Source organism: Neovison vison, chromosome X, assembly GCF_020171115.1.
Source record: "Neovison vison isolate M4711 chromosome X, ASM_NN_V1, whole genome shotgun sequence".
Lineage (NCBI taxonomy): Eukaryota > Metazoa > Chordata > Mammalia > Carnivora > Mustelidae > Neogale > Neogale vison.
The window spans coordinates 114,485,481-114,498,194 of NC_058105.1; the positions used below are offsets into that span (position 1 = coordinate 114,485,481).

At 35.2% G+C, this 12,714-nt stretch overlaps 1 protein-coding gene across 5 annotated transcripts in view; it reads right to left on the reverse strand.

Moving 5' to 3' along the window:
* Positions 1-12,714, reverse strand: part of CNKSR2 (connector enhancer of kinase suppressor of Ras 2) — a 284,336-nt gene that overhangs the window by 49,807 nt on the left and 221,815 nt on the right. For all 5 annotated transcript variants that reach the window (XM_044235204.1, XM_044235203.1, XM_044235202.1 and 2 more), the window contains 3 exons: positions 11,362-11,435; positions 11,005-11,076; positions 4,111-4,178 (listed from right to left, as the gene is read on the reverse strand). In XM_044235204.1, coding sequence (XP_044091139.1) covers positions 4,111-4,178; positions 11,005-11,076; positions 11,362-11,435 — 214 coding nt within the window. The remainder of the gene's footprint in view (positions 1-4,110; positions 4,179-11,004; positions 11,077-11,361; positions 11,436-12,714) is intronic.

The following is a 12,714-nucleotide window of genomic DNA, read 5'->3' on the forward strand; positions in this document are numbered from 1 at the left end:
GAGCTTGAAATACCACAGGGAAGTCATTGCTGGAAGTGAAGACACTCGGCTCCCCCCTATCCCAGCTCCAAGCAGTGGTTTACCAAGATCACTTTGTTTTTACCCTTTCCACTATTTCTTGAAGCTCTGGCACCTGTGTTGAGTTTCTCCTTGACCTCTGCACTGATAACTTGGGGGGCTCAAGGAATTAGTACCTCAAGTGGTCCTTATTAGCATGTTGAGAAGGAGATGATTGCCATTTTATCCAATACTCCATAGCTATCACTACAAGTGACAGATGTGGGAGATTCTCTCTCTGTTTTTTCCCCCTCAGCTGAATTAGGAAGAAATCTAGTCCACTATTTGATGTAATTCTTGGTTTACTAAAAAATACCATCCATCTATAGTTTTCTTGGCTTACCGAAGAAAAGACTGAAATCCCACCTTGTAAATTAACTTCATTTCTCACAGTAAGTTGTGTATCTTTGACAGAGAATGCCATAGAGGAGCCTACACAGAAAACTCAATCATGGTTTATTTGGGGTTTGTGTGGAAAATTACAGGCACACTGTTTGCTCAGAGGCTGAAAACCAGTTTGATTTGCATTCTAAGAGCAAATTAATTTATTTTTCTTAGCTTTCTATTTAGCACAAAATAAATGGAACTTTTAATGTCTCTTGCAGTGGTATTCAATTTTATAAGTAACTAATCATGAATAAACAGTGTTGTCAGTAGAACAGGAACATTTCTACTTTACTTCTCATGTTGCTATAAAAGGATAATTTGAAAAAAAGAATGACTTGTTCATCTCAAACTGCCAAAATTGCAATATATTTCATTCATTTTTATGTGATTAAAGCTTTAGGAAGACCTTATGTATGAGAGAAAACAACGTGTTATGAATGTCTGACTTGAAGGTGGGAAAATATAGAAAAATAATTAGCAGACAATTAGCCAAATTGTGATCTTGGCATAATTTAGTGTAACCCTGTTTTCTCTAAGTACAACAACAAATAATGAAAGAGAAGCCCACATCCTTTATACTTCCATAGCTACCAATAGCAATTCACTAAACTTTTATTTAAATCAATGCAAGAGTCACTTCTAAGCTGCACTGGGTACTTAAATAAAAAGTGCCTGGCAGTTGGTTTCTCCTTTGCATGTTTGTGAAGGATTCCCAACCCTCAAAGAGCTGTATTTTGTATGAAGTTTAACTTCAGTACTGAGAATGGTACTCTGCAGATGTCAAAGAACTGTATAGAAGTGTCGAGTAGACACAGGCATCCAGTTGTTTTCTATATAGAAGATATCATGAGACCTAATTATGCAGAAAGTAGGAAAGTGTCAGATGTTTCTGACCTATGTCAGAGTGCCTGAGGAATATACACTCTGTGGAAATCCAAATTATTTCAGAGATTCCGGTTGCACTGTGCTACATTAAGAGCGCTAGCAAGAGAGGGGTGAATTATTAGCTGTTAGCTTCTGCCAGTGAATGTTTACCACTCCAGAAGGCACTGAAGTATATACTCACATGACCAGGGCAGCATGAATCCTTGGACTGAATACTTATTGGAACCTGCGTGTGCAATATAACTTACCAGTTCTTTAATCCACAATGAAATTTGGCCATATAACACCAGGTACAAAGAAAATTCACTAAAATCAAGACCATGCTAAGCTTCAAAGTGATAAAATACAAGAGTTGAGCCTGAAAATCCAAGATTCCTTATTCATGTAAATCACGTTTTTTCAAAGATTCATTTTCCTCAGTACGTTGCTCACTTCTAATTTTTGCCTCTTAAGAAGAACAGAAACAAATCTGTACACCTATAAAGAACTGTTTTATGACTTTAAAAAATGTGAAAAGGAAGACTAGTATTTTTTTTAGTACTCTTAACACAATTTTAGGCCTATAACTTACGTTGAAGTATGAAAGGTTTATTCCTTAACCGAACTTTTAACAACGAAGAAATGTGGCTTAATGACTGGCCTGACACACTTCCTAGTCCTGGCTGGGATTTGCCTGTGCACGCGGATTTGATGGAGAATGCTTCCACGTTATTTGTGGAACTATCCATGCTATTTCCCCTCTCAGGGATGCTGTGTTTGTTACTTCCTTAACTCTCCTTCCTTCTCATCCTGTGAGAACAAGTTCAAATAATGGAGTTGACAAAAAGCCTTTTCCCTTTCCCCTCCTGGAAGCAATCTCTCCAGCTGAATTTCCGCAGAACTTGATTTGTACTTTTACATTTCATTTTCTGTATTACATTAAGAGTAGCCTTTCTACTAGAATTCAGTGTAATTTCAGGCAGGATGGGTGCCTATTTCATCTTAATTTAATCAGAGTGCTAATTGAAGGCATTACACACAAAAGCTTCATATTGAATAAAATACCTTCTCTTCCCCTCTGCTGCTGACTTTACACCAGGCCCACAATCACTTCCTCTAATAAGTTATTTCCTCCTTAATCCTGCCTCCTTCCCAGGTTCTTTTTTTTTTTAAATTTGCATCCATTTAGCAAATTTTTTTAAGTCAGTTGCATGCTGTGCAATCATTAGGACTTATTTACTTTATGTAACTCCCTAGTTTTTTGTTTTTGTTTTTCTTTAATTTCTCTTAAGCAATTTCAAGGATGTATCTATGAGATCCTCAACAAGATGATATATTCGTATTGGCAGGAGGCATGTTTGCTATTTCTTTGAACTCTCCTTGCCCTAACTCCTCACTGTTCGGTGCTCTATTCGTGCTCATTCCCTCACCCAATGGCTCTAAACCAGGGCTAGGTAAACTAAGGCCTGGAGACCAAATGAGGCTCTCTGTTTTTATGTACCTGTGGATCAAGAATGGTGTTTACATTTTTAAATGGTTAAGAAACAGAGGAAGAATAATTTGGTATCAGTGTCCATAAATAAAGCTTTATTGGAGCCCAGCAACATTCCTCATGTGGGTACAGCTGCTTTAATACTGTAATGGCTGACTTCGACCAGTTTAGACAGAAATCTTATGGGCTTGCAAAGCCTAAAATACTAACTACTTGGCTCTTCACAGAAAGTTTCCCACCCCCTGCCCTAAACATTTGCTGACAGACTGGTTTTGGGATCTGCTTATCTTCTTTGAAGCTCTCTAACTCTTAGCTTTTAGATGTTTAGAAAAGTTTTGGCTGAGGTATTACTCTGAGAGGAAACAGGTTTTTAGGATCTCCACATAAACAAATAGGCAATGCCCACTGGAGACACAGCTAGAAATGTGTGTATGTATGTGCACATGTGTGTGTGTATGTGTATCAAAGAAATATATATATAAAATCAAAGAAATTCTGCAGATACATATATATAATATATATATCAAAGAAATTCTGAAGATACATCTATACATATATATCAAAGAAATTCTGCAGATAACATATACATATATATGTACATATGTATATATATGTATACATACATATATATGTATATGTAATCTGCAGAATTTCTTTGATTTGAGGAAGTCTCAAAAGATTTCCAAAACCTGTTGATGCTTCCAAGGGTGTACAATAAATACTTCTTGGAAATGTAAAGCAACTTTGGAATGGTGACTACAACTTTCAGTAAAATTTTAATTGTGCATAATGACATTGTCTTTTGTAAATCTGAGGTCAATACTGAGGCAAGTTCCATTAGATCACAGAGTAACAGATGAAGAAGACTGAAGAACATAACCAGTTGAGATAATTTACGGAAGAAGGGGTCATCCATCTGAGCTCTTTGCATAAAAGTCCACTTAACTGTCTATGAAATGCTAAACAGAAAAAAACAATGCACCAACAAGTACCTGAACTTTGGTCAATATTTAGGACCAATTACAGACTTTTAAAGGTTTTTTCCTCCATTGGAAATAGACTGAGAGAGACAGCAATGAACTCCACACTAGGAGCTCCAAAAATTTCAGTTTATTCCCTATTGTTTAGTTTACTAAACCTTACCTCTAAGATGCTATGGTTTGGATTCAAAGTGCCCAGAAAACAATAACCACAGCCTGACATATCCATGTTCATTCAAATGACAGTAGTGAATCACTGCATAGGATAACAGCAAAACAAAACAAAACAAAAACCCTACGACTGTAAAAGAAGTATATATATCCCTTTACCTTGTTCTTGCTTAATCCTCTCTCTTTCTGCATATCCCGCAGTCAACATATTGATTCTGTTAAGCCATCTGAAAAAAAAATTAAAATCAGTAACATTGCAACTTAATTTCTTATATGTTACTTCTTAAAAGTACTTATTTTAAGAATAAAGATGTGGTGTATATATACAATGGAATATTATTCAGCCAGAAAACAGAATGGAATCTTGCCATTTGCAACAACATGGCGGAGCTAGAGTGTTATTATGTTAAGTGAAATCAGTCAGTCAGAGTAAGACAAATGCCGTATCATTTCACTCATATGTAGAATTCAAGAAACAAAACAAGTGAATGAAGGGGAAAAAAGAGAGAAACAAACCAAGGAACCGACTCTTAACTCTAGAGGACAATCTTATGGTTACCAGAGTGGAGGTGATGGGAGTGAGGTGTGCTGGGTGAAACAGGTGATGGGGATTAAGGAGTGCACGTGTCGTGATGAGCACTGGGTGATGTACGGAAGTGCTGAATCAGTACATTGTATACCTGAAACTAGTAAGAGAGTCTAGTAACTATATAGGAATTAAAATAAAAACATTAAAATAATGTTTATTTTACTATATTTTACTAACTATACAGGAATTACATAAAACTATATAGGAATTAAAATAAAAAATCATTTTTAGAGAGGGAAGGGGGGGGACAGAGGGTGACAGAAGAGAGAATCTTAAGCAGACTCCAAGTCCTGCATGGAACCTGACGAGGGTCTCGATCTCACAACCCTGAGATCACGACCTGAGCCTAAATCAAGAGTCGGACGCTCGGGGCACTTGGGTGGCTCAGTGGGTGAAAGCCTCTGCTTTCGGCTCAGGTCATGATCTCAGGGTCCTGGGATCCAGCCCTGCATCGGGCTCTCTGCTCAGCAGGGAGCCTGCTTCCCCCTCACTCTCTCTGCCTGTCTCTCTGTCAAATAAATACTTGTGATCTCTCTCTCTCTCTCTGTCAAATAAATAAATAAAACCTTAAAAAAAAAAGAGTCGGATGCTTAACTCACTGAGCCACCCAGGCACCCCCAAATTGCAAAATGTAATAAAAATATTTATTTTAAGATGTTTAAGAATATATGAGATAATTCTATGTAAAAGATGTGTTCTTTGCTACTCTTGACACATGGAGTCTTCAATGAGCTATAATTTGCTGTAGTACGAATTCTTCCTAAACTAAAGATGCTATTTTGATAGAAAAGGCTTAGGCAAACCTGTTCATATCTATAATATAGAGGGTTTTATGATGATCAGAGCCCTATTAATTCTGTTGCTCCAAATTCAGAAGCACTCCAAATATCACTGCTGATTGTGTCTTCAGAACAAATGCTCCTTTACAGATACTTAATATCATACAATATATACTGATGAGGGAGGAAGTTATGAACCTTGCTTGTCAAAATAAGTTTTACTATGAAATGTTAGTTTTGATGAAGGTTATTTAAGTTTAATGATCTAGGGGAAAACACGTCAGGAGTACTTTGGAAATGTGTCTCTAAATACAAGGGTATTAGGTTTTCTAAATGAACAAACATAATTTTAACCTCTGTTCGGATCCTCCAAATTTATTTCCACAAACAATAGTAACTTAAAAATAAACCTTCCCTCTCTCAGTAGTGCTGCTATGGCCAGTGCAGGGGCCTGCATCGTTTCAGTCGCCATCTTTGTCCCACCAGATCTCTCCCTGTGCTCATTATTCTGGCTGTTTACACTGCGTCAGATTATTGAATCATAAAATCTTTAAATTAACCTGGCAATTTCCCACTGGTCCTTTCTGAGCTGTGATCCATATGCTTTCTCAAATCAGAAATTAAGGAAGAACCCCCCCTTCCAAACTATCTTAATTTGGAAAAAATAGTATAGTTAACATCATTAAAGTGTGGAATAATCTGATCAAGATATATTTTTAAGAAAAAAGGGTATTTGAGATTTTTTTCTCCTAAAAGTTTATCTCCTGTGTCAGGTGGAAGATGATGTGCTTTGAAGTAAGTCATATATTTCAGCATTTATGCCCAGTGGTATTCACTGTGTAGAAGACTGTTAGAATATCTTGAAAAGGGGAGAAATTTGTGTCTCTCACTGACAAAATCATCTCCATGGATATTTGAGCTTTCATTTTAAGAATAAGTCACCTAAAGCTCAACTTTACTTTGATAATTACAATGTAATTATCACCTCAAGTATTTTTGGGAAGTGAAGAAGGGACTGGAACAGAAAGGGAATAAAATAAAGATTGATCAAATAAATTCAGTAGCATATACTCCCACACTCCAGAAAATTACAAATGATAAAATTACAAATGATAAGAAGTCAACTTCGTGATGAATAACCTTTAAAAAATGACTCTAATAACTAAGAAGAATTCAAAATTGAAATTTACTCTATAGGTCATTTGTAGTGAGAAAGGTGTTGAATTTGTACTACAGGGTAATTTTTAGCACTTTTAAAAAAGACCTGCCTGATGCTTTTTGGGTGAAAATGATGGTAATAGCACCAGAGGAACATGTATTATTAGATTTTAATCCAGTACTTCATACTGACTATTTTAAAAGACATCACTAAAATTTCATTTTGTCAGAAGTTTAAAGAACAATGAGTTCCTTATGAGATGAATCAGAAAACTAGAAAGAAGCTTCCTTGATTTGTTGGTGCAACAAATTTACTAAATGCCTTATATATGCTGAACAATGAGCTATGTTTTAGGGGCACAAAAATGAATAAGATATAATTCCTGCCTTCCGTGAGTTCCAAAATTGCTAAATGTCAGAAGACAATTGAAAAATTTGACTACTTTTCAGCAGAAAAATCCGGTTCATGATAAAAACTCTTCAGAAAGTGTGTGGCTTACTCAGGCCAGTGTCTACACACACAAAAGGCTGAACACCACACAGCTGTTGGTGCTGTCTTGGATAAACTTGTCCTTAAAGCCTCAGCTAGAAGAGGCTTACATATATACTTGTTGCAGTATAATTTGGTATGTAAGGCCATGATAACAGGAGATATATATTCATTAACAGAGTCGAGAAATATTTCATGAGAACCTATGTCTGCCAGGTCCTGTTCCAAGCACCAAGGATGCAGAGAGAAACAACACAAAGTGTCTGCCTTCACATAGCCTACATCTTAGTGAAGGCAACAGACAATAAATAGGGATACAAATAAACATATGTCAAATTAGTATCAAGTGCCATTTACAAAAACAGCTAGGCAAAAAAATTAGAAAGTCAAAGGTCCTAGGAATGGGGGGAGGCTATTTTAAGAAAAACTGGTTGGGGATACAAGCATTGGATTTAGTGATGGGGAAGCGCTTTAATACTAGGTCTACATTCAGCACCTTACTGTAACAATGGGAGAAATGTACAAATAGTGATTACCAAATAGAAATGGATGAATCCTCACAATTGCAAGGACATATGTGCTGACATGATAAGGAATATATACACCAAATGAATTCAGTAAATAAGTCTCAGAATACTTAAGAAACATGATATTTTGTTTCCTTCCCACAGATTTCACAAAGACTGGCAATTTTTTTTTCATGTTTCAGTGCTCATTTCTGAGGAGGAAACAGATGGATGGGGGTGGGGGCCTCAAAAGTGTTTTTGCAAATTACCTCACAATCAAACTTACAGCTGCTCAGAAAATAGAAGGTGAGATTTTAATATTCCATGTGTGTGTATATATATATATATGTATATATACATACATTTTGGTATATGTATATGTATGTATATATATAGGTATATGTAAATTTGGGTGTATGTATGAATGTGTAATGGTATATGTATGAATGGTTATATAGTTATATGTAAATTTGGGTATGTGTATGTCAGAAATCACTATACTTTTAAAATACTTATGCTAGTACTTTAGAAATCAAGAAATAACCAGATAAAGCTCATATTTATATTATAATTAGCATAATTATAATATTATAAATATAAAATCTCTTGAAGACTTAGGTACATTCCTTTAAAAGGTTGTATATAGAATGAACAATGCCCAGATTATCTTGCTGCTATGTTAACAATCAGGCTATAGAACAAAATTGTTGGGGACATCTCTCCCACCTCTGATTCTTTGTTTATTTCCAGCACTGGCATTTCTACTTTCTATTAACAGGTAATTTCTAAAAACTTGCCTATTCAAAGTAGACATTGGGAATATGATTATTAAAAAAGGAAAAAAAACAATAAAAGTCCATTATACTTAAATTTTTAAAAAGATCCAGTATTTCAGGGCAATGTTCTGAAGGTTATAATATACCAAGCAAGGCAGGCTCACATAAAACAGAACTCATAAATGTATGATATGGAGATGACATATTTGATCAGATCTTTTTTTTTTCCTTTGACTCATTGCTTAGAAAAAACAAAATGAAACACATGGGTTTGGTTTAGCTTTTTCTATGAGATCCTGAACCAGATACATCCAGAGGAGTATTAGGGAAGAATAGTGACATGACACATACTTTTGAAATTTTTGCTAACACAGGGCAGGGAGTGGAGACCAGGAATGGTTTTATAGTTCATAAAAAGGCATTTTCTTTCTTTTTAACAATATTTTATTTATCAGAGAGAGAGAGAGAGTACGCACGAGCAGTGGGAGTGGCAGGCAGAAGGAGAAGCTGGCTCTCAGGCCAAGCAAGGAGCCTGATGTGGGGTTTGATCCCTGGACCCTAGGATCATGACCTGAGCTGAAGGCAGCCGGTTAACCAGCTGAGCCACCCAAGTGTCCCAAAAAGGCACTTTTTAATGCCTAAAAAGACCCTGATTAACATGTTTTATAAATAATTAAGTTATGCTAATTCTTAGATAGAGGTGATTGTGTTCTAGTGTATCCATCTTGTAAGATGGGATAATGTTCATTTTTAAAACTAATTCTGTTTGGTCATGATGTAAACGCTTCATCTTTATCCTAAGGGCACTGAGCTCAACATGTGATAAAACAGAGTGAGTAACTACAACAGTAGAATTATAACATCATTAAAATTCAAAATAGAGCATTACAACTTCCCCCCACATCATGAGCATGTGAATAAACATTTTCATTTTGAGAACAAATTAAGGAGAAAAGGCTCTCCAAATTCTAACTGCCTAATGTGAAATTTCAAGAATTGCAAGATAAATCCAACAAAGATTGTGGGAAGTACAAGAAAGATTCAGTTCCCTTATTAATACTAAAATATTTTATCAAGTATTCTCTATACTTGTTTTGTCATTTCCTTGTATTCATATTCTTGCTTTGGACAAACTGTGCCTTTACTCCCAAGTGTCAAAAAACCCCCACAAGATTATTTATAAAAGCATATTAAGTGTTCATTTAGTGTGCTCAAGCACATTTATAAAGTTGCACAATTTTGTGTTTAAAAATATCTGGAGGGACGCCTGGGTGGCTCAGTGGGTTAAGCCTCTGCCTTCAGCTCAGGTCATGATCCCGGGGTCCTGGGATGGAGCCCCTTTTCGGGCTCTCTGCTCAGCAGGGAGCCTGCTTCCCTTCCTCTCTCTCTGCCTGCCTCTTAGCCTACTTGTGATCTCTCTCTGTCAAATAAATAAATAAAAATTTTTAAAAAAATATGGATACTGGGGGTGCCTGGGTGGCTCAGTCAGTTAAGTGTCTGACTCTTGGTTTCAGCTCAGGTCATGATTTCAGAGCCCCACCTGGGGCTCTCCTCTCATTTTGGAGCCTGCCTAAACTTTCTTTTTCCCTCTTCCTCTGCCCCTCCCCACCCTGTTCTCTTGCTCCCTCTCTCTCAAATAAATAAATAAATCTTAAAAAAAAAAACAACAAAAAACGGGATACTAATTTTTTGGAGACACACAAAGAAAGGTAAATGGGCTAAGAGCCCAAAGTACATAAAAGGAATAGGTATTGCCAGCAAACACTAAAATAGCACTTATAATTGAAAAGGCACTGTTCTAAGCCCTTTATGTGTGCTCATTTGCTCCTCACTATAGTCCATTGGGTGGAGATGGTTATTATGACCATTTTTAAAAGGGGCCAATACCTGGCATAAAGAGGTCCAGTTCTATAGCCAAGGTCACACAGCTAGTAAGTGCGAGAGCTAGGATTTGGACAGTCTGGTTCCAAAGTCTATGCTCTTAATCACTGTGTTATGCTGCCTCTCCCTAGTTGTTGGCAAGTTATATATGTCATGTGCACTACCTATGGAAGACCTGTGAAAAGGAAAAATCTGAATCTTAAATCCAATTTCTATAAGTCTAGAAATGAGAGATGGGAAAGGAAGGAAAAGGAAGACATCAAATTCATAAATGTTAAAGTGGAAACCTGGTGCAGAATGTTATAGGTGACGGAGATATGTATATATGTAAAAATATATATTTATTTCTTCCTCCCCTCCAACAGCCCCAAATAACCATGTTGCCATTTAATCACTTGGCAGTATAATCTTGTCCAGTGATAGAAGAAATATGACAAAAAGAAATACTAATTTTGCTTAGGACTGAATAATTGAGATGGATGTTGTGTCATAAATGCTCAGCACTTGGAAATGTCAGGGTTATTTTTTTTTGTAATTATCTTTTCTCCCCACCTGGAAATAAATTTGAAGACACATTCTTGAAATGGACTTTTGAAAAAAAAATCATTTTTTTTACAGTGGATTTTCTTTTAAGGGTCTATATATGGATTCAGGCACATTTTTTGTAAACTCGATAAACAGTCAACAGGTTCATTTTGACCTTTAAAATGCTGTTCTCTGAAATTAGCTAAGGCTAGATGCAGCTATGCCTGAGTCCATTTTATTTTAAACTGATTGATCATGGTGACATTATTCTCTAACATTAATGTGGAAAGCTTAGAATTCTAAGCCTAACTGACTTTCTAAGTGCTTTGAAATTTAAGTAACATTTTACCTGTTCATATCATCAAGATGTTCAGCAGCAAAATAAAAGCTTTTGATTTTAGGATGACAGGCTTTGAATGCACTGCAAAAGGAAACAAAGTACACTTATTTTATTTCAAATTGGGAAATAAGTTAGAACCAATAATTTTTATGGGTAAAATTACCTTAACATCTAACCTGAGTTCACACATATAATGCTTTTGCCATGATGACAGAAATCAGTAAAAAACTCAATTTTCTGCCCACAAACTGCTTTCTTATTACCTCAATTTGAAAGCATTAGACAAGTAACCTATAATTTAAAAGCTAGAAATTTAAAAAAAAACCCCTTCCTTTCTCTCCCTCTCCCCAAATAAAATCAACTTACTATTTCTTGCGGCATTCACTGGCTCTATCAATTTTAAATTCAGGCAGACTGATGAATCCTTCTGCTTTTTCATCCTAAAGAGGCAACACTCTTATTTAGTATATTATACACAAAGGGTTGAAGCTGATAATGCTATGTAACTATGCTGTAAAAATCTATACTAATAAATCTGGTCATTTAATTTTTAAATTTGACATTTTTGAGATTATAGTCCCACTCTTATTTGTTATATTCTATTAAATTGAAGATATACTTTAAACATTTAGACCACTACAAATTAGAATATACACCAAAATTTTGAAAAATCCTTCTTATATTAGAAATAGAAAATTCTTTAAACTGTCAAAGTGAAACATGTTTTATAAGTAATTTGCTCACCAGAATGTATATATACTTTTGTAACAGATAAAATAACTTCAGTCCACATTCATCATTCATAATTTTCTGTAATTTTTAATGTTCAGATGTAAAATACATCAAAGTTTACTAATTCAATTCCTTTTCTGCCTCTAAAAAAATCTTTTCTCAAACCTGAATTAAGTATGCTGTGTATTCAAGATTTTATAAATGAAATAAGTTAATTTGATCTTCAAATATCTACCTTGGTATGAATGCTATATATATAAAAGTCATTTTCTACTTGAACAATTGAATGAAATGCATAAAATCCTCCTCCCTCTAATGTGGCAAGGAAAAACGAGACAGGAGAGTTATCCAAAATCTTATGTTAGATATAAGTTATTCCAATTAGGTTAAGACTACCTTTGCCTAAATGATTTCATTTTTGTTTTCCCTTTCATGGTCACGACCAGGCTCCTCAGAATTTTACTCCTAAACTCTGATCTGTGGTGTTATCAGTTCATGGCTCCTTGTATATCAAGTTCAAGTGATACTATACCCCTATCTGCTATCTCAAAGAAAAAAAATACAGATTCTTAATTCTTTCAGTATGTATGTATAAATGTAAAACTTAATAAAAATCTGATACTACTGATAGTGACTGAAATGTATGTTATAAAAAAAGAGAGTTTATGACTTTTTCAAAATTTTTCAATATTTGAGTAGTTTTTTCTTCCAAGTTTGAGGTAAATGCAATAATTTCAAATCTCTTTTTCAATTTTGATGTCTGCTAGATCAATCTTGATATCTTTAACTTTAAAATTCTAAATTCTGAATGATTTAAAATATTTTTGGCATAGATAGTATCTTCCCCTAATGATGTGATGAGGGATTTTTACATTTCTCCTAAAAAAGCACACTGGTATTCTTATTATGCATACTATGGAATTATTCATTCACTTCTCACAAGGCTAACACAGTAACAACTCTAAATGAAACGTAGCTACTGTTCAA